Consider the following 1,070-nt stretch of genomic DNA (forward strand, 5'->3'; position numbering starts at 1 on the left):
GAGGCTACAGCATAAGCTCCAGAAGGTCCACAGTCCACAAACGTAGGCTCTCCTGTCCCTGCCTAACAGTATCGTGGAGCCTAGACACACCCTTCAATGTTCTTTTTTGTGGGTGCAGTGAATGTTGTTGATGGTATTCAAGAGATTAGGGCTCCTTAAGCTCCTTGCCTTCTTCTGGGGGCTCTGGGATGGAGTCTGAGAGGTAGATGCTCAGTGTTGGGGGGCTGAGTTTGGACTGAGACTCCTCAGCAGCTGTGGGCCTCTCTCTTCTTTTCGTGTTCTTCCTGGGCTGAGTGGTCAAGGGCTTCTTACTCCTTGGAGGCCATGAAGTCCACCACCCTGTTGCTTCAGCCATATTCCTGGTTATAGCAGGAAATGAGCTTTACAAAGTTGTCACTGAGAGCAATGCCAGCCCCAGAAGAGCAGGCATCACTCTTAAAGTTGCAGGAGACCTCAGAGTAGTCCAGGATGCCCATTTGTGGGCCCTCAGATGCCTGCTTCACCACCTTTTTGATGTCATCATACTTGGCAGCTTTCTCTAGGCAGCAGGTCAGATCCCCAGTGGACACACTAGAGGTAGGAACATGGAAGGCCATGCCTGTGAGCTCTGGGATGACCTTGCCCACAGCCTCGGGAGCACCAGTGGACACAGAGATGATGTTCTGGGCAGCCCCACGGCCATCATGCCACAGCTTTGCAGAAGGACCATCCACAGTCTTGACAGTGATGGCATGAACTGTGGTCATGAGTCCTTCCATGATGCCAAAGTTGTCATGGATGACCTTGATTGGGGGGCAGGGTGCTAAGCAGAGCGAGTCGCCATATTTCTTATGGTTCACACACATCACAAATGTGGAGGCATCACAGAAGGGGCAGAGATGACAACCCCTTTGGGCCATGCCACTCAAGTGGGCCCGGGCCTTCTCTATGGTGGTGAAGACACCAGTAGACTCCACAACATACTGGACATCAGCGTCAGCCCATTGGATGTTAGCGGGATCTCACTCCTGGAAGATGGTGACGGGCTTCCCGTTGATGACAAGCCTCCCTCCCGTTCTCAGCCTTGACTG

At 53.0% G+C, this 1,070-nt stretch overlaps 1 protein-coding gene across 1 annotated transcript; it reads right to left on the reverse strand.

The window, feature by feature from the left end:
* Positions 1–347: 347 nt before the first annotated feature.
* Positions 348–845, reverse strand: LOC311606445 (glyceraldehyde-3-phosphate dehydrogenase-like; the record flags this gene model as incomplete). The annotated part of the gene is made up of 1 exon (XM_084797746.1): positions 348–845. One exon carries the CDS (start codon positions 843–845, stop codon positions 348–350), a length of 498 nt encoding a protein of 165 aa, XP_084653872.1.
* Positions 846–1,070: the final 225 nt, after the last annotated feature.

This window comes from Acomys minous, assembly GCF_964271855.1.
Source record: "Acomys minous genome assembly, chromosome: 1".
In the NCBI taxonomy this organism is placed as follows: Eukaryota; Metazoa; Chordata; class Mammalia; order Rodentia; family Muridae; genus Acomys; species Acomys minous.